The 17,812-nt window shown below is 35.3% G+C and overlaps 2 protein-coding genes and 1 long non-coding RNA gene across 7 annotated transcripts; 2 read left to right on the plus strand and 1 right to left on the minus strand.

The window, feature by feature from the left end:
- Positions 1-172: 172 nt before the first annotated feature.
- LOC149503121 (uncharacterized) lies at positions 173-3,615 on the minus strand. Of its 4 annotated transcripts, none has more exons than XM_089740316.1 (6): positions 2,344-3,615; positions 1,407-1,466; positions 1,173-1,331; positions 913-1,064; positions 595-736; positions 173-503 (listed from the first exon to the last, which is right to left on the minus strand). In XM_089740316.1, the coding sequence occupies exons 3-6, from the start codon at positions 1,193-1,195 to the stop codon at positions 395-397; spliced, it is 426 nt and encodes a 141-aa protein (XP_089596442.1). In that variant the 5' UTR covers positions 1,196-1,331; positions 1,407-1,466; positions 2,344-3,615; the 3' UTR covers positions 173-394. The 4 variants fall into 4 exon arrangements, with proteins under 4 accessions (XP_089596442.1, XP_089596443.1, XP_089596441.1 ...); XM_089740317.1 differs by lacking the exon at positions 2,344-3,615 and adding an exon at positions 1,980-2,297; XM_089740315.1 differs by lacking the exon at positions 2,344-3,615 and having other exon boundaries at positions 595-679; positions 1,407-1,609.
- Positions 3,616-4,701: 1,086 nt separating this feature from the next.
- Positions 4,702-5,284, plus strand: LOC149503122 (uncharacterized). The gene is made up of 2 exons (XR_016325795.1): positions 4,702-4,977; positions 5,102-5,284. It is a non-coding gene; the product is annotated as an uncharacterized LOC149503122 (long non-coding RNA).
- Positions 5,285-9,408: 4,124 nt separating this feature from the next.
- Positions 9,409-15,775, plus strand: LOC114252756 (uncharacterized). 2 transcript variants are annotated; one of them, XM_089740309.1, is made up of 10 exons: positions 9,409-9,734; positions 9,913-10,402; positions 10,875-11,032; positions 11,196-11,371; positions 12,803-12,953; positions 13,848-13,972; positions 14,050-14,179; positions 14,787-14,970; positions 15,082-15,408; positions 15,498-15,775. In XM_089740309.1, exons 1-10 carry the CDS (start codon positions 9,653-9,655, stop codon positions 15,529-15,531), a joined length of 1,857 nt encoding a protein of 618 aa, XP_089596435.1. In that variant the 5' UTR covers positions 9,409-9,652; the 3' UTR covers positions 15,532-15,775. The 2 variants fall into 2 exon arrangements, with proteins under 2 accessions (XP_089596435.1, XP_028043178.2); XM_028187377.2 differs by having other exon boundaries at positions 15,082-15,775.
- The last annotated feature ends 2,037 nt before the right edge of the window (positions 15,776-17,812 follow it).

Consider the following 17,812-nt stretch of genomic DNA (forward strand, 5'->3'; position numbering starts at 1 on the left):
TATCACCTCAACTACCTCATGTTCAGCAATACTGTCTAAGTCCATCGGAAAATCATCGATTCGTCTTGGTTTCAAAGAAATATCGATCATACCGACCATATTCGCCGAATCACCTTCATCTACTTCGCTGCCTTCGCCAGGCTCTATGAAGTCACGCTCCATATCTATATCGATATCTGTTGTAAGTAAGAAAATAAATTTTAGGATTTGGTCCACCCTATCATCTTATGGAGGCGACACATGAAATTCAAATAATACTTTAACTTACCCATACTGTAATTACTTCTTCCAGAGCCAAGCGCTGTTCGAGTACCGGTAGAAGTTGAAACAGTTATAAATTTTTAGTAAAATAAGTTGAAAGTAAAAGAAATCATTTTTTAAAATATGATATCAACTAACAAGGTGTAAACCCCAGGAGTTCTATCTCTGCTGGCACGATATTTTGAGGCAATGCAGTAGCCTGGATGATCCCCATCGAGGGCGAAAATTGGATCTTGCGTTTCCTGTCAATAAAAAATTGTAGAAACTGTAAATTTTGTTTATATTTTTTTAGAATCGGCCACACTCATTTATTACAGAAACAGAATAACCTACTTCGCTTGAGGTGGGGTCCCTGCAGAAGGAACGGCCTCCTCATCCTCGAGGAGGGGAGGACGCATCTCCTCATCCTCGGTGATATCTGGGAGAAAATAGCTTTCGATGTCATCATCCTCATCCTCCTGCTCCGCGGTGATATCTGGAATTTAACAACGAGGATATTTACTAGAGAGAATTAACACAACATAATATGTCTAACTTTAAACATGATTGAGTTTAACTCTGTTGCGAATTCTAGGTTTTGACTCAAGTGTGATTTTGACAGATGAATGAAGTACCTACGGAAATATTATTAATAAAGTATTATACATGTACCAATCGGGCGTTGCTGTTGCAATTCCCACGACTGACGTACACGTGGAGGAGGGACAGTTGGTACCCCAGGTAAAAGTGGGCATGGCCTCCACATCCGCGAGTCTTCACTGCCCCTTCCTTTGCCCTTCCCCTTTCCCTTTCCTCTTCCTCTTCTGTAAATAAATAAAAAAAATGCTGATCTGATACCATGCACATGTTCGACACTAACAAACTCACGTATGAGCAGTTAAAACATTGAATTTATTTCTAAATTTACTTACTGTGGTTCTGGAGCATCTGGCATTTTAAAATTGCCCACTTGCTTGCCATCGCGCAGCCTGGCCAGCTCCTTTTTTTGGTCCGCAGACAGCAAATTCTCATGCTTTTTATCCAAAAGCCTCGCCACCTTGGCGACTTTCAATTGCTCTGTCAATGAAGGCCTAAAATCCAAAATTGAATGAATGAATGTTACTGGAACAATTAGGTACAATAAAGTTAATTTATGTTGATTTTACCGTTGTGGAATTCCAGATGGGCCTGGAGAAGTTTCCACTTCCACGTTTTCATCTCCAAGACTAAACATAAAAAAATATTTTAATGAATGTCGGAAGTTTTACTTACAATTAAAATATGATTTAGGTTTAATTTAATATTGCTTACTGTGAAAAAGGCAAAGATCGGGCACAGCGTGGCCTACGGCCACCCCTACCACCCCTGAAGCCCCTCGACTACCACGTCGAGCAGCTCCACGTCCTCTCGCCGCTCCCAAGCCCCGACGTGGTCTCATGGCACCCTGACCACTTTGGCTTACAATTTCTGCGTCACATGCAATAAGCAGCCAAAAACAAATAGAAGAGAAAAAATAAAAACCAGCAGCAAGCATTTCACATTCACAAGCAGTAAAATTTAATAATATAATTAATTTCGGACAAGCGTACAGAAAAAAATCCAGTCCGGGACGCGCGATTACTCCGTCTGCACCTAACCTTAACTGCATCATGAACCAAGATAAATAAAAAAACATTCAGAAGCATTTTCATAAGCCAAAGTAACACAAGTAACACAATCGCTTAGAAAAATATATCTACCGGATTCCGGATCACACGATCTCTCGGTGTGCTCCTAGCCTTAACTGCACCATGAACACTTGTTAGTCGGATTTTAAAGTTTCTGACTCAAATTGCTTCTAATTTTATCGTCCCGGCTAGAATTTACATGATCATAACGTAAATAATCATTTTGATAGTATTTAGAATTATAAAACAGCCCAAATATATCGAAATTGAAGATAAAACTATTACGTTAGCCGGGAAGCGCGCGCCCAAAATATACCGTCAACTTTATCGGGTTCAGAAAAGGACAAATTTTGTGTTTCACGCTGAAAACTTTATTTCTACAGTTTAGTAGTTTACTTACCTTGATAATGATAAAAAATCAAGTAAAAATACTCACCGTAAGTATTAAAAATCTTCACAATTCGGCACAACACTTACCGTAAAATGGGGCGATTAGGGACAAATTCCAACTTTATGAGCAATTTTAAGGTAGTTGTTGATGTATATAATGCTATATCAGGATCAAAATGATTGAGTCTTGGGGGCATCTTTGTTGTCCAATTTAAAATTATGCAACTAGCATTCCAGTTTAAGCAAAAAATGCAAAAATAGGTGTAATCCCTATTTACCCGAAAATTGTGGTTAATTGGGATGAAATGAGAAATTTGCTAGGGTTGGCACTACTTTTATTTTTATATATAGTTTTAATTAATTTATTTATTTAGTTGCACCAACAAAGTGATCATCAATAAAAAAAATTTAAAAACTGACAAAAGTACATGGCAGACATCACCTCAATTATAGGTGCAATCGACAGTGCTGATATTTCTATCTGGGTTAAGAGATTAGGTGTGTCGGTTATTCCATGGATTAATCAGATGAATACCCCCACTCTGAACAAATATTTAATATTTTATTAAGTATTACTTAGACATTTTTGTCCACCTTGAGATTTCATTGATCTTGTTACATGTCTCTGCAAAATCGACTTACTTATATTAAATTGCTTATCTATTTCAACTAAAGACTTATTCCCAATTTCGCTTCGAATAAACCAGATTTTTAACAACAAATTTAAAAAAATATTGTTATACCTACATAGACAACCCTACAAACCTGTACCTATTTATACTTAGGTCGTTTCCATTTCACGTATTCTCATCCCAATTGACCCCTTTTTCGTTGTTATTTGTACCTAAGACGTCCCTAATATCCCCAAAAACAACAGATTTTTATATGTATTTTTATTTAATCAAATACATTAAAACCAATAACAACTGAGACTTACCTTTAATATATATGCTGGTTCAAACACTAAATAACGTTTATAAATCATAGTCGTCTTCTATTATTATCAAATAAATAAAAGAGAGCAAAGTTTCTAGCACTAAAATAATTACCACCACAGGAAGTTAATTTGAAACGCGATTTTTTATAAGTTAGCAGCTATGATCATGCATATTCAGAGTTGTTTTGTGAACTTTCAACATTCTACTATTAAACTACAAAAAATGGAAGATTTTGCAACGAATATAAAACTTATATTGAGCGTCGAAAGATTTTCCCGGTTTTTTCCCGATTCGCCTCTCAATCCCTAAACGCCCCATTTTACCGGTATATCACAGCACACGCGAACCACACATTTGCAAATGACAACTTCAACCAGTGTGACCAGATTTAAATCGAACATTATGCCAGTTACTTGTATAAATTCTGCTAAAATCTGCTTAATTTTTGTAAATAATTCCAAAATTCTGCTAATAGATAAGGTCAACTCATTTTTATGACAATTTAAAAGAACAAAAAAAGGCAATTTCAAATATTTATTAACCAATTATAACTTCAATTATTGTGGCGTCCATGTTTTATATAGAACTGTCGAGCTTTGTGCTGCCTTTGCCATATTTTAAGATGGCGTAAAATTAACGCATCCACCTTGCTCTTTAACTGCCTGTTTGACATGTAGAATTGCAGCAATATGTTCATTTTTATATTTGTTCCGCAAGTCTTTTTTATGTTGCTTATTTGAGAAAATAGGCTCTCACAAGCTGTATTAGACATAGCCAAAATCATCGTGAACTTTGCAAAATCAACCAAGTGCAGATACTTCTTAGTTCTATCAGCCTTCGTCATTTAAATTTTAATGTGACCCAAAACATTTCTGTGTTCAAACTCATAGGTGTGGGATTAGAACTCCCTCCAGATTCTAACAGTTTGGCCACTGTTTTGTCTAATTTAACCTCTTGATATTCGGAGTCAATTGCTTGTATGTTAGATTTTTTAACCAAATTCGGAAATTTAGAAACAGTTCTGGTCAACTTTATATACACCGTTTTGTGGATCAAAAAATTGCAAATTACGAGTATTACACAACTGAGAGACGATGGTCGACGACTATTTAGGAAATATGTCAACAGTATTCATTGAACACTACACAGAACTTCAAAGCTAAACATTTAACGGGGATTCCCCTAAAATGTGCTTGAGTGCTGGCAGTGTTGGAAGAAAAACCTGACATTGTTTTAACAAAGGTAAAATTCCTCAAATATTTTTAGCGCAACTACCCGAATGAATAAATGTGAAACACAGTTAGATGTCAAATCCTGCTACAATTCTGCGAAGTTTTTATGAGATTCAGCCGAAAAATTCCTTATTTTCAAATCTGCAACACAATCTGCTAAACCTTAAATTGGGGGTCTAATTCTGCTAAAACCGCAGAATTCTGCTAAATCTGGTCACACTGACTTCAACTTTGTTTTTTTATAATTTTTTCCAGGACTGGAATACGGTCTATTGGTTTTATTTGGTTGGAAATTTATCAAAGAAGCAGGAAAGATATATATAAACACACTAATGAACGAGCAAGACGGATAATATTCATAAAACTAGAGGAAGGTCAAGTCAAGAGGGCTTGTAGACCACTAGTCCACACGGGCAATTTAATGGTCCTAAATCTAGTAGACTTGTGGTCTACGGGGCATAATAAGGTGCAGAATTTCGCAGACTGGTAGTCTACGGGGCAATTAAGCGGGTAAGAATCTGGTTTATTCATGATGTTTTTGTCTAGAACTTTTATTCAAAGTTATCAATGTAGTGTTAATTTATTGTTTGGCAAATATTTATGCTATCAGTTACGTGTTGTTTTCTATTTTCAGATATGCTTCGCGTGTACGTATCAAAGAGTGCAGAGATATGATCCCTTAATATTAAAAACAGTAATAGAAGCCTATGAAATTAGGAATAAATCTTTAGTTGAAATAGCTAAGGAATTTAACATAAGTAAGTCGGTTTTGCACAGACATGTAACAAGAACAATGAAATCTCAAGGTGGACAAAAATGTCTAAGTAATACATAATAAAATATATTAATATTTCTTCAAAGTGGGGGGAGGATGTTTAAAATGCTATATCAGGATCAAAATGATTGAGTCTTCGGGGTATCTTTGTTATCCAAATTAAAACTCTGCAACTTGCATTTCAGTTTAAGCAAAAAAAAGCAAAAAGAGGTGTATTATTTTTTTATTTTATTCACCCGGGAATTGCGGTTAATACGGACGAAATTAGTGTTTAATAGAGAATTTTGCTAGGGTCGGCACTACTTGTTTTTAATTAATTTATTTATTTAGTTGCATCAACAAAGTGATCATCAATAAAAAACCTTGAAAAACTGACAAAAGTACATAACAGATGTCATCTCAAGTGCAATCGACAGTGCATTAACAACAAAAAAAAAAAATTATAACTAAAACTTGATTAAATTTAATTACTTATGATTAATTTGTATTTACTTGCAAATGATCCGCGACAGACTTTTCCTGTAAATGGTGACACAATTAGAAAAAACATCTATTTCATCATTTAAAATTAGTTCAGCGCAATCGGACAATGTCGCTCTAGTCGCCCTATTACGGATAAAATGGATGCCAATTTTGAAAAAGTGGAGCAAGACCGACATATCAGTAGTTACGATGTAGCTGAAGAACTGGGAATTGACCACAAAACACGTCTTGGGGCATTTGAAAAAAACTGGGTACACAAAAAAGCTCGATATTTGGGTACCTTATGAGCTCACTGAAATAAACTTAATGAACCGTGTACTCATTTGTGATTCTTTATTACGACGTAATGAAACCGAACGATTTTTGAAGAAGCTGATAACTGGTGATGAAAAGTGGATCACGTACGACAAGAACGTGCGAAATAGGTCGTGGTCGAAGGCCGGTCAGGCTTCACAGAGTGTGGCGAAACCCAGGTTAACTCGCAACAAGGTGATGCTGTGTGTGTGGTGAGATTGGAAGGGCATTATTCATTAAAAGGTTGAGGGAGTTCATATAGAGTCCCTTCTTTATTTCGCCGTAAGGTCGTGTTTTATGTAATTAACACCACAGTTGGAACAATAGAAATTGTATTCTTGTAGCGGCATAAACAATTCTAAGTAATTTTATTATATTAGTTATTAAACACATTATAAATTATTTTTACGTATTAAATTTTCGGCGGTAAAGAAATCTCGTGTCACAGACTATATTCTGTTTCCTACCTCTCGTGCATTCCGGCTTACGCATCATAAAAAGGTGCGTACTTAAACGCCACAAGTTGTTACCACCAAGCAGGACCATCGATTCTGAACTCTACTGCGAACAACTGATGAGATTAAATCAAGAAGTTGAGAGAAAGCGGCCGGAATTAATCAACAGAAGGGGTGTGGTTTTCCATCATGATAACGCTAGACCTCGCACATTTTTAGTCACTCAGCAAAAATTTTGAGAGCTTGACTGGGAGGTGTTAATGCATCCGCCGTATAGTCCTGACCTTGCATCTTCAGATTTCCACCTGTTTCGGTCTTTTTCTCTAGAGTTCTTTAGGCAGTGTCAGGTTAACATCACGAGAGGACTGCCAAAACCAATTGTCGCGGTATTTTGATCAGAAGCCCCAAAATGTCTATAACAATGGGATCATGTCCCTACCTACAAGATGGCAAAAAGCTATCGAACAAAATGGTACCTACATACTGCAGTTAAATGTGAATAAACTATATTAAAAAATGTTGTGAATTTTCTTAAAAAACGCGAAGAAATTTTTCCCTAACCTATACATAAATAATTCAATTAGTGGTCTATCTGGAACCAGCTCAGGGGGAGTCATGACCCCATGACACCCCCCCCCCCCCCCTAAATCCGCCGTTGACGAGAGCAAAGTGAATAGCACTAAAATAATTACCACCACAAGAAGTTATGCAATTTCTTAAAAGTTAGCAGCTTTTATCATGCATATTCAGAGTTATTTTGTGAACTTTCAACATTCTACTATTAAACTACAAAAAATGGAAGATTTTGCAACGCCTATAAAACTAATATTGAGTGTCCAAAGATTTTCCTGTTTTTTTCCTCATTCACCTCTCAATCCCTAATCACCCCAATTTAGGGTACCTATAGCATTTGGATCAAGTCAGCAGTGTGACCATATGGCAGGATCCTGTTATTTTGGAGGATTGGACTCTTATTTTAGCTTCTGGCAGTTTTTTGGCAGTATTGGGATAATGCCAGCCACTGACATGCGCGCAAATATTCGTACATTGTACGAATGTTTGCGCGCATGTGAAGGGCCGTCAAAAATTCATTCACAAACCTAGCGGCTGTGAAAATGGGTTCGCATACTCAACTTGCGAACCCGTTTGCGCTTCCTCCTACACTTGTTTACGAATGTCTCACGAATTTCTCCTCCTTTTTAATTCCTCAATAGAACATTGAAGAGAAAAAGAGTTTTTAATTCTTTCCCAGACATCATTAACAGCCATGCTGTTTTTATGGGATTTCTTTTGATGAAGATACGCTACACGGTAGACGTCACGAATTATGAAAATGGCGTATAGTATACGTCCGTTACCTTCGCAATCGTCGGCGCAACTGGGCAAGCGAATGTGTGGGAGACTACGCGAAGGTTCGAGGTTCGCGCGCTTTGATGTCTGTTAAAAAACCGACACAGCTTGGAAAACGACGAATGCAGCGAAAACTTTGCATAATCATTCGCAAATGTCGTCCTACACTTGTGGGTTTGCGTATTCGTGCGCATGTGAGTGACCGGTGTAAAGAAAATAAATTTCCTTATGGCAACACAATAAAATGTAAAAAAAGACAACCCTGAAGATACTTCGTGAGCATGTAGGGGATTTCCCCATACCCTGTACTGTGTTCGTATCACATTCAATTAACAACTTTAAAACTTTGTTTAGAAAGTTGATAATCTTGAAACGGGTATTCATAAACACGAATTTACGGTTTATATTTCAATTTAATCAGTCATTGTACATGTTTATAGATAGATTCGATTTAAATTTTAAGGTGGTAATATCTTGTTAGTGATATTTCTTGGGCGATACTTATTATTATTGCTGGTGGTGATAAAGCGAAAATATGAAAGGGCGTATAGAGTGGAATGGGAACAAGATCCTTTACTTTTATTGTGGATCGCCAAAGCTAAAGATGATTTTTTTTTATTGCTCAGATGGGTGGACGAGCTCACAGCCCACCTGGTGTTAAGTGGTTACTCGAGCCCATGGACATCTACAACATAAATGCGCCACCCGCCTTGAGATATAAGTTCTAAGATCTCAGTATAGTTACAACGGCCCCACCCTTCAAACCGAAACGCATTACTGCTTCACGGCAGAAATAGGCGGTCTTCGGTAAGTTTAATAAATAGAATGTAATATATTTATTTTTTTACCATATACAAGCCATATCACAATATGTATTTCATTAAAACGAAAACGCGCAACAGATTTATAAACAAACATGCAGTGTCTATCTTGCATGTTAAACAAGGTTTTGGTGAGCATGACGATTGCATTGCATTTAAAATAACCGAAGATATGTTAAGTAGACTGAATAAAAAAAATATATAAAGATGAAAAAAATGAAGAATATGACGCTAATTGAAAAGATTAATTTTAATTTAATAAAAATATAGTTTATATTATGTGTGTTTTTACTTTTATCATTTTAATTTAATTATGAACACACATACATGGCAAGTCTTTCGATCATATACATATTATATTATAGTTTCTTCATTTTCAAAGTCTACGTACAGCTCAGCTGAACTGTAGGCTATCAACCGACGCCGTGCAACGGAGTTCTTGTGACAAGTCGTTAACATTTCGACGCTTACATTTCTTAGTTAAACACATAACTCAAAAACCATCAATATACTTCAAATATTGTTCATTTTAGAGTAATTTTGCAGATTGTTACAAGATAAAGCTGCATAGCACAAAGTCCGCTTTAAGTTCTCGCCAAAAACTCCTGTATTTATACTTTTCTTGGTTTATTACAACGGTTAATAAAGTTGGCATTAATTAGGCATTTTTACCACAGACTTTGGCAGGATTAGGCAGGTTTTCAACTAAATTATGGCAGGATCTGTAGCTAAGAGATGGTCACACTGCTAGTCAGTCGTATGCACAGAACACTATTACTTCTAGCGAAGGTCGTATGTCCATAGATTATACACTCAATATATTCGAGAGAGTATGTCCTCAAATATATTAAGTGTATAATCTATGAGTATGTCCGTATGTACTGTCGTAGGGGTAGGGAATAAATCCGAATAAAGTTCAATAAAGTAATTAAATACCTACGTTATTACAGTCTAATATAAAAATAAAAAAGGAAATTAAAGCAAGATTTCGTGTTCCTTATAAGAAAATGGAAAATTCTTTAGAAGAAGCTTTATTTCAAGCTATCCTTCTTGAAGATCAGGTCTCAATCTCGCACTTATTATCAAAAGGTATTTAAGTATCTCAAGATATTAGAATTTTGTAACTCGATTAAAAACGAAAGCAACCGTGAAGTTTATTGATCAGTAGCTTAAAGCTTGTGCATTGAATATCGACAGCTACAAATTATACGAATAAATTACATACCTATGTGTACTATATTAATTACTTGTTTTCATTTAAATGCAGGGGCTAATCCAAATAAGACAGCAAGTCGTGGAAAGACATGCTTAGGCGAAGCTGCTAACACAGGAAATGTTAACGTAATTAAACTCCTCTTAACAGCCAGCAAAACACCACAAAGTAAGAATAACCAAGCACCTTCAAGAAAAAGGACGTTAAAATGCCATAAAAGAAAGTTCAAACATGATGGACAAATAAGTGAAACAGTTGTGAAATTTAAAAACATTAATGAGAAAAAAATCAAAGATTATTGTGTAGGAAAATGTGAAAAATTAGATTTATCTCACACTGGACAAATTGAAAAAAATAAAGGATATTTTGTGTTTATACACAACGACGGAAGTAGTAGTGATGAAACACGCGTTCCTAGTTTGAAATCTCCGAAAAGCTCATCATCTATGACTCCTTCACCTCAAGCAGACTTGGAGTGGGATGAAGATATAGGCAATACTGCTCCAACTACCAGTGAAGATGAAACATGGTCATCAATGTATAAGTGTGTACTTATTTCACAATTATGTACGCAATTCTTATTTTTTATTTTATCTGAAGCTGGTAGATGAGCAAGTATTTTTGATGAGTGAATAATCCCATGCCATCAATATTGTAAACTTTGGTTTACAGGCAGGTAAATTATGGAAACACTTAGTAGTGTACAACATATAATTGCAAAACCACAATCTCATATGTGAGGTATGTGTGATGTTCCTGGGTCAAAAGTGCACACTGTGCATGGGTAACTGGACATATTCCTTTTTTTCCAGTATTATCTGTGTAATGTTAGACATAATTTGTGATTTTACTTTTTATTTATTAATTAATAGAGTAAGTAGTATCATACAATTGTGAATCTGTAGTGCCACTCCACGTGCCCTGGAACACTCATTAAATCTGCTTTAAAATACTATATTAGTGATTAATCACATAATAAAAAATTTTTTTAACTAATAATAAGTTTATTTTTTTAGGTGGTATGCAGCAATATTAGAATCCACAGGGGCTGCAATAGCATCAGCTTCAAAAGTAACTAATGGCATAGACCAGCAAGATGCCTTTATGAGAACTGCCCTACATTATGCTTCAGAACAGGGACATATTGATACTGCAAAGCTTTTAATAGAAGCTGGTTAGTGAAGTTATTTGGCATAAAAGAATGTATCAAAATATTTATTTATTATTATTAATTTATATGTTTAATATATATTTTTATTTACTACATTTTGTTTCGAACAATGTCAAATTTAACATTGAGTCATATGTAAATTGTATTTATTAATAACCTATTTTAGGATGTAAAATAGATGTTACAGCAAGTGATGGCCTGACACCTTTACATGTCGCAGTTGTTAAGAATCATATAGAAATTGTGAGACTACTTATTGCTGCTGGAAGTAATGTAAACTACAAAACTCACGAAAAAATGACTCCATTACACTTTGCATCTTCAAGAGGATTTTTAGATATTGTAAGTCAAGTTATAGTAATTCACTAAATATTTGAAACCTCAAGAAAAAATTGCTTCTACATAGTAAATTCATTTAGAAAATTAATGATTAAACTTCTGTTGTGGCCATAAACTAAACACTTCCAGTCTATCAAACCTAAATTTTCATGTGGTGCAATTTGATTGAAAATTTATCTTTCATTAAAATAGCCAGTTTGGATGCGTATTTCAAATGTAATGTTTCTCGTACGTTTTCATTACGTTTCGTTTCATTTAGTTTCTTTTCTAATTACATTTGTACACATTAAGGGCATGTGTAATCTATATATTAATACGTGAAGCAAAAACTTTGTATCCCTTTTTACGAAAATTGCGCGGACGGAGAAGTATGAAATTTTCCACACTTATAGAGAATATAGAGAAGAAGTGCGCAATGGTAATATTTATTTAAAATAATGCATAAAAGATGCATTAAATCAATAAAGAAAACATTACACACACTGCATACCATGTATTTGACGCACACACGCATGCATACTATTTATTGTCAAACTTTTGTTCTTGGCGTCTGTTGTCAAATTGAGAATAGATTAAATATTGTTTGCCTTTAATAATATTTTTATAGTGTAGTCTTGGCGAAATTTGTGCCTATAGAAGTATAAAATAGAATCATAATAGTGTATAAACTTACAATTCCAATTAATTATTGTCGAATTTCGACTACTGCGGGACCTCTAGTAGAAATAAAACCTTTAAAGTGGTATTTTGGAGTACCATTACATACTGAGATGCTGTTGGGCTCTGGTTACCACTTACATCAGGTGATTTGTATGATACATGGCTTCATCTATAGCTGAAAACACAATGCATAAAAAGCTATAATATTATGTAGGCATTAGGTAAACTAAAACACCTGAAAAACTTTTAAACACATGACAAAGCAGTTGTCTGACAATGACAATTACTTATACATTACTTAGACTTATTTATTCTATCTAATGCAGCCTTTCCCAAAGTGGGCGATGACGCCCCTTGTCGGCGCTGCAGCCCAAAGGGCGTAAGAGACCCAAAAAAAATGGGGGCGTTGTGTAGAGGGGGGCTTGGGAGGCGATTTGTGATTTCATCTAGGTGGATTCTTAGACACCAACTGAGCTTTTGCTATAGTGGCTTATAAGTAGGTGAAAAAATGGGCGCGCTAAAAAATAATTTTTCGATGTGGGTAGTAGACAAAATAAGTTTGGGAACCCCTGATCTAATGGCATTAACAGAGCGTATTGCGGACGGTTGTGACGTCATTAACGCTAGATGACATCTTTGCGCGTTTTGTTGATAAAATTTATATCTACTACATTTGTATTGAAATATGTACATTTTTCGTTTTCAGTAATTGTCCAACCATTAATTAAATACAGTTTTGAAAATTGATCCTTATTCCATTTTCATATGTTACAGGTTAAATTATTAGTCAGTAATGGAGCACTTTTAGAAGCAAGAGACACAGCTGAAAGAACTGCATTATATCTAGCAGCAGGAAGGGGCCACTGTGATGTTGTCAAATACCTAATTCATAGCGGAGCCAATGTTAATGGTGAAGAAATTCATGGTATGTGATGATTTTTTCATTATTGTACTATTGGACATTTTCTATTTTTAAATATCAAATAATAACGGTTTCTAAGAACATCAGCCCATCGAGCCCATTTAAAACAAAACTTATTCTATATCATATTTGAATTGAACACATAAGAGCTATATGGCCACATTTTCGCGCTTTATAAGATCGGAGTAGACATGGCCTTGCTGGTAACATTGTCGATCTCCACTAAGGACGATAATCACCCACCATTAGGTAAGCCGAATGTTTATCTGACTTCGAAGGCCTAAAAAACTCAATTATAGAATAAAGAAACTTTAAGCTTAAACTCGCTTTTAAAAAGATAGGACGAACAGTCTTGGTTCTAGTGTGTACTCAAAATCAATAGTCATGAAACAAACCCTAGAAGTATGCCGCATGATCGTATGAATATTATTACCATGACACAAAAACGGAAAAATGAAGTTGCATGTGAGATTGCTATATTATTTTAATCCGCAGTAAAATAAAAAAAGACACATGTAAATAAATAAACAATAATTCCCGAGAGTATATGCTATTAAAACCTTCGTTTTTTCTTTCAACACAGAAATTTTGCTGTGATATATACCTACGACATTATTCTTGGGGACTGTCGATCAGTACACTGTCGATCTTGAAAAATAACAGATGACGAAAAATATCCCTCCATTCACAATATCTCGTCCCCTCCTGGCTCGCCCACCTGTCCTGACGAAACTGCAAAGGCCCCTGGGCCACGAGCAATCCTTCATCCATATAAAAAACAAAATCATCAAACTAACTCATATTTTTTTTAAAGGCAATGATTAGGCATTTTTTCTGAAATTTATTCATTTCTAATTATTAATTGTTAAGTAACAAATAAAAAATCGCTCATTTAAGGTTATACACCCCTATGTGAAGCAGTATGGCAAAGATACACGACGGTTGTCGAAATTTTACTATTAGCAGGCGCTCGCATCACACACTCGCATAGACTTTTGCATAATGCAATTATACAAAGACAGGTAAATATAAGTCATTAATAGTGTGCTTATCGTATTAAAATATATAGTTAGCTGATGCAACATACTTCACATTTCAGGAACCTATAGTTAAGATGCTAACTAAAATCGGTGGAGGTATAAATCTACACAATGACAATGGGGACACACCCCTACTTTTGGCGGCAAGATTATCGCAGCCTTCAGTTGCTAGGTTATTGCTTGAGAAAGGTATCTTGAATTACTAGTGAAACCCGGTTATGTTTATATCGAAAATTATATCGTCTTTTGATAATTTTATGACAACTGATGAACGGCTTAAAACTCACAGTTAACTAAGAACATACAAAGGAACATTGAAATATCTTTAAATAGATTAATAAATCTCTGTCATGCTTTGCTGCGACTTGCTAAATGCCTGAAAACCACAAGCTCGGTATCTTTCTTACATTAACAATGACAAAACCTCATTGCAGCGCCAGCAACAATAAGTTAATATGATATCTAATAGGTAAAATAAGATTTTAACCAACAAATATAATCTTGTTTAAAATAAAAACAAAGACGGCCTGAGAAAATATTTAAAATTTAGTTACTGATTTACATAGACGAGAGCATTTGCTATGTTATGTAACTCACTGCGGTCGTTACGGCAGGAGACATATTTTTTTTTCCAATATTGTTTGTTACTTACTACTTACAAGCTTACAAGTACCTGAGTCTTTTACGTTGCTGTTATGTTAAAATTATAAAGCTCGTCTTTTTTTTAATTAAAACATTCGAATAGAATTGCGCTTGTGGTATTTTGGTCAATCTTTAAATAAATGTATTTTTTTAGGTGCTAATGTAAACTCTTGCAACAATATCACGGGTGCTAATGCATTACATATAGCAGTTGAAAGCGTGGAATCACCTGAACATTTTGAAGTTCTATTGAAATGTTTATTGGATTATAATATAGATATGAACGCTATTACATTAATAGGCGACACAGCTTTAAACAGAGCTCTTTTGCTACAAAAGTAAGTGAAAAATTCAAGTGTATTTCTGATAATTTGTCCATTAGCAGCACCCTCATTAACATGTATTGGTTTTGGAGTATACTTTTATATTATATATTTTTTTGTTTTCAGAGATCATGCCGCAATTTTGTTGATTCGGTATGGAGCCGATGTTAATACGTGTGACTTACATTCATGCGGTTTGGACAATTTGTCAATAGCTAGCAGGAGAGAGACGCACGTTTTAGCGCGGATGCTGCTCAAGGCGGGGCATTACGTGATACCTCAAGATCCTAGTATTACTACTAAATCAACATGTACTACAAATTGGGTACAACAGACTTGTAAACAGCCCTTGACATTATCAGATTATTGTAGGATAACAATAAGGCGTATGTGTAAAAGTAATAAATTATTTCGTTTTGTGGCAACGTTACCCTTACCCCGTGGTTTAAAAAGGTTCCTCATGATGGAAGACGAGGGGCTCGAATAAGTAGTATGAAATATTAAATGTAAACTAAAATCGAGTGTGCACTTGGTTTAAAAAGGTTCCTCATGATGGAAGACGAGGGGCTCGAATAAGTAGTATGAAATATTAAATGTAGACTAAAATCGAGTGTGCATTTTGGAAGGAATGTTGTAAGTATATAGTCTGGCAAAGACTAAATGAGCCAAGCTATCTCAAACAGAACTTACATTAAATATAAAAAAATACGTTGAACGTTTCTGAACTTTTATCGTAATGTAATTAGTGATTTCATTATATTTGAAATACATTTTCTTAAATGCTACAATGTAATAAAATAGATCGATATGTTACATTGAACCGTTTTTTTCATTTTAATGGCTTTTTGCTGTGGCTGTGAAATTGACAGTGCAAACTGGCGATGATGTTCGAATTGCCATTCGAATGCTATCAAAGTACTTCATTGACTTAATCCTTAATATGTAATTTATCTAGTTAAGTACGTATGTAGTAAGGGGGGATATTATTTAATGCTTTTTATTTATTTTTGGGATGAAAGTTTTTTTTCCCTACCTGAGCTGGTAGGCTTGAGAGGCTATGCCAGCGTAACCTAATGAGTAAGTGAGCTCTCGGAGCTCAAATCTGGGGGCGTTGATAATAGAAGCCTAACAAGAGCAGTGATGGAAGAAGGCGATCCACTGAGAAGATCCGGCGAGAAACTCAGGCTGATGTTTAGGTGAGGTTGCACATCGAACTCTTTGCCGAGTTCGACGACTACGGTTACCGGGGGTCCCTCTTAGCGTTAGAGCTGAAGGCGTCTAACGCAAGGGTTGTTGGGTCTGATGTATCCGTTAGGACGTGTTTCTAGAATGTTGACAGTAGTTGACTGCAGCATGAGCCGAGTCGGAGGTGTAGTTTCCAGACACATTTCGTGCTTTGTCGTGTAGCTCTACGTGGAATATATAGATAGTTTCATTGCAAATAATCGTTTCTACCAGGATCATCGGGAGTTTCAATATCCATCGGTAAATTTTGTTACAGAGTTGAAAAACTCTCAATTAATTTGTATTCGACAAAGTACATAATTTAGGTTCGCGTAAACGACCGTCTTCCAATAATTACAGGGGAAGTCGCCTAATGTTTTCTTATCGAATGATATAACTGTGTTGCTGTTGAAATTCTCTGACAGGCACCAATTTTAATATGTAGGTATATAGATAAATAAATTTATTCAATAACGCCTTTCACAATGAAGAAGTAACATGATATCGTTATTAATAATCGAATTCGGTAAATTAGTACCAGGTGTATGTTGGATGTACGGGAGGAACGGTTTGGGTTTAAAGAGTGAGACAGTCACTATACATCGATACTTCGGCTTCTAGTCTCAAAGTTGGTGCCACATAACTTCACATCGTGTAGTCTATGGACTCTGGTAAACACTTGACGGGGAGTTTATTACAAGGGTATAATTATAGCGGTAGCTATCATGCGATAGAAGATATTTGACAAAAACCTGAAATGAGCTAACCTCGTTTTCAAGATATGTTTGCCTATGTACGAGTACTTAACAACAACAGGACTGTCTGCCTACCAGCAAAAATACCTGGTCGATGGAAGATCTTCCTTTTGTAGTCTCTGAACCTATCAATAGCTCGATATACAAACATTCGAATAATATCAAGCAAATAGAAAGTTTTCAAAATTTCATTGTACTCCGGAACTTCTTTGTGTAAAGCTATCATTTGTGTATTTCTGTTCTCTGCGTTGCCCCACTTGTTAATGTTACAAGAATATTTAATAAAAAATATCACTAAAATGGGAAAACAATGAAAATTTATGTGACCGGTTCCAAATAGAATTGGAAATTTATTGAATGAGCGCCTTTTTGCCTTTAATAGTTTTGAATTTAGAGTTCACACACTTATCGCCGACGTCTTTGGAATCCCACGAATCTTCGTTGAATGTGTGGAAAGGGCCACTAAAAATATAATTTTAAATTTGGAACTTTATACTCGATTTCCCGCTTCTATACGCGCAATATGGAATTTAAATTCGCATCCATGGCTGTCGCATTATTGTAAAGTGCTCGCCTTCCGTTCGCCGGCATAAAAATCATTCAGTAAACCTACCGTTGAAGTGGATGAGGAGTTTGAGATCAGGTGAGTCATGATTTTTATATTCTCCGATTCAGGCTCTTTTCTAAATTTACCGGAACACCAAAATATCCCCACCGCCCGCGCATCGCTTTGCATCATTTGAACACTTTTCCAACTGCATTCAAACTTTAACTCTACGCCAGTAATAATATTCTTTTTTTTTTATTGTAAGAGTATTTATGGCCCAACTTTTATATTGTATTGTTGTTTATGAAAAATACTGATGTAGAATACGTAT

This window comes from Bombyx mandarina, chromosome 04 (genome assembly GCF_030267445.1).
Source record: "Bombyx mandarina strain Sakado chromosome 04, ASM3026744v2".
In the NCBI taxonomy this organism is placed as follows: domain Eukaryota; kingdom Metazoa; phylum Arthropoda; class Insecta; order Lepidoptera; family Bombycidae; genus Bombyx; species Bombyx mandarina.

What these genes read in the sequence shown, in the direction of transcription:
- LOC149503121 (XM_089740314.1), bottom strand. Translation starts at nt 1,474, where the DNA reads ATGTTTAGTCTTGGAGATGAAAACGTGGAAGTGGAAACTTCTCCAGGC. An exon ending in CCAGATGCTCCAGAACCACA is followed by an intron (nt 1,065 to 1,172) that starts GTAAGTAAATTT and finishes ATTTATTTACAG; the next exon opens with AAGAGGAAGAGGAAAGGGAA. An exon ending in GCAACAGCAACGCCCGATTG is followed by an intron (nt 737 to 912) that starts GTACATGTATAA and finishes GTTAAATTCCAG; the next exon opens with ATATCACCGCGGAGCAGGAG.
- LOC114252756 (XM_028187377.2), top strand. Translation starts at nt 9,653, where the DNA reads ATGGAAAATTCTTTAGAAGAAGCTTTATTTCAAGCTATCCTTCTTGAA. An exon ending in CTCGCACTTATTATCAAAAG is followed by an intron (nt 9,735 to 9,912) that starts GTATTTAAGTAT and finishes ATTTAAATGCAG; the next exon opens with GGGCTAATCCAAATAAGACA. An exon ending in TAGGTTATTGCTTGAGAAAG is followed by an intron (nt 14,180 to 14,786) that starts GTATCTTGAATT and finishes GTATTTTTTTAG; the next exon opens with GTGCTAATGTAAACTCTTGC.